Source organism: Charadrius vociferus, unplaced genomic scaffold, assembly GCF_000708025.1.
Source record: "Charadrius vociferus isolate BGI_N301 unplaced genomic scaffold, ASM70802v2 scaffold1429, whole genome shotgun sequence".
NCBI lineage: Eukaryota > Metazoa > Chordata > Aves > Charadriiformes > Charadriidae > Charadrius > Charadrius vociferus.
In genome coordinates, this window is record NW_009650164.1 from 142922 (window position 1) to 145137 (window position 2216).

Sequence of the window (2216 nt, forward strand, 5' to 3'; positions counted from 1 at the left end):
CGAGGGTGCCGCTCGCTGATGGGCGCTGCGTACTGGGCGCGGAGCACCTGCAGGAACCGCTCCACAGGGCAGGTGTAGACATTGGGTACCTCCACGCAGCAGTCCCAAAGGGGCAGCACCCCCTCCTTCCGCGTCGAAAACTGCACCACTGCGGGGACAGGGCACTGTCAAACCTCCCTGGGGCACGGCAGTGGGCACGGCCCCTCGCTGCCCTGCCGTGCCGGCGAGAGGGGACTGAACCCCGCGCAGCGCCCAGGGTGGCACGGATGGTCCCCTTTGGCTGCGTGTCTTTACCTTCGGCGGCAGAGGCTGGCTGCTCCCGCTCGCTCCTCCGTCAGCTGGCAGACGATCTCCAGCACTTGCGCCTCCCGCAGCAGCCTGTCCAGGGCGTACATCTCCTGGCACCGCAGGGGACCGAAGGTGCCCAGCTTCTGCAAGGCACAGCCATACCGAGGACCTCAGGGACGCAGCTCACCGCCCGCACCACAGCCTCCATGCTGTGGTGAGACACCCCTCGAGGGGAGACCCACAGCCCACCCCAGGGCTTCCTTCCCCAGGACATCTCCTGCCACCATGCCCCAGCCCCTGTCCTCACCAGCAGCAGGCGGTTGCAATTGTTGAGGTGAAGCACCAGGGCCTTATCCAGGAACTCGTTGCCGGTACTTAAGGGGTCGGTGCTGGCCTCGGAGCCGCTGCACATGCCAGTGTCGTCTGCCCCCGTCTCACCGGCACTGGGGGCTCTGCTGCCACGCCGGGGTCTGCCAGCCCTCCTGCAAGCCAGGGAGAGACCAAGGCAGCAGGTCAGCATGGGAAAACTGGACCAAGCCCTTCCTCACCCACAGGGCAGAGTTTTTGTAGGACCTACAGTATGACGGCATCGGGGCTGGGTGAAGGACCAGGTCCCAGGGGCATAGGGGCTGCCTCCCAGCCCAGCCCCCATGGAGAGAAGCGGGGTAGAACTGTGCCACCAGAAGGGCCAGATCCTGCTGCTTCTCGACCTGGACCTGCCCTGAGCTGTGATGGTGCTTGGGCACCCGGGAAGAGCTGGGCATCCCCCATCCCAACTGCCCCAGGGCCGCATCCTGCCCCGCACCCCGTCCCACGAGCCCCACTGTGCACCTCTCGTCTTGGAGAGGCTCTTCCTCAGAGCCCTCCGAGTCCTCCATGTCGGAGGTGTTGAGGAAGCTGAAGCTCTCCAGCGCGTGCTCCACCGTCAGGCTGATGCTGGAGGCTCGGCTGAGGAAGACGCCCTGCTTCTGCTGCGGAGGAAGGCATGGCGGGGTCACATCCTGGCTCGCCAGCCAAGACAGCCCTGCCACCTGCATCCCTGGGCATTGTCATAAGGGATGACTCCATCTCCCTTGTCCCCAGGCACTGCCAGGTGGGATGGACCTGTCCCCCTTGTCCCCAGGCACTGCTATGAGTGATGGCCCCATCCCCACTGTCCCTGGGCACTGCCAGCCGGGACGGCCCCATCCCCATCATCTCTGGGCACTGCCGTCAGGGACATCCCTGTCCCCCTCGTCCCCAGGCACTGCCAGCTGGGATGGCCCTGCCACCCTCATCCCTGGGCACTGCGAGCAGGGATGGCCCTATCCCCATCATCTCTGGGCACTGCCAGCTGGCATGGCCCTGTCCTCATCATCCTTGGGCACTGCCATCAGGGACGTCCCTGTCCCCATTGTCCCTGGGCACTGCCAGCAGGGACAGCCCCATCCCCAACATCCTTGGGCACTGCCATCAGGGATGGCCCTGTCCCCATCGTCCTGAGACATTGCCATGAGGGACAGACACATCCCTATTGTCCCTGGGCACTGCCAGCAAAGATGGCCCCGTCACCCTTTTCCCTGGGCACTGCCAGCAGGGACGGCCCCGTCCCCATCATCCCTGGGCACTATGAGCAGGGATAATCCCGTCCCCATCGTCCCTGGGCACTGCCAGCAAAGATGGCCCTGTCCCCCCCTGTCCCCGGGCACTGCTGGCAGCCCCTCACCAGCAGCATCTCCTCCAGGCGCTTGAGCTCCCGTTCGAGGGGCTGCAGCTCCGGGAACTGCCCCCGATAGTCGTCCAGGGCTGAGCCCAGGAGGCCGATGGCCTCCTCCAGACCCGAATCCACCGCCTTCCCCCGCGGCACCTCGGGGACACCGGCAGCCAGCAGTGGGGCCATGACGGGGCTTTCCTCCACGGGGGTCTGTGCCAGTGTTGCCGTCACCCCG

At 66.2% G+C, this 2216-nt stretch overlaps 1 protein-coding gene across 1 annotated transcript in view; it reads right to left on the reverse strand.

Moving 5' to 3' along the window:
- FAM65A (family with sequence similarity 65, member A) overlaps window positions 1–2216 on the reverse strand; it is a 12041-nt gene that overhangs the window by 2433 nt on the left and 7392 nt on the right. The window contains 6 exon segments of the mRNA XM_009892404.1: window positions 3–148; window positions 295–307; window positions 309–431; window positions 596–770; window positions 1120–1259; window positions 1994–2191. Coding sequence (XP_009890706.1) covers window positions 3–148; window positions 295–307; window positions 309–431; window positions 596–770; window positions 1120–1259; window positions 1994–2191 — 795 coding nt within the window.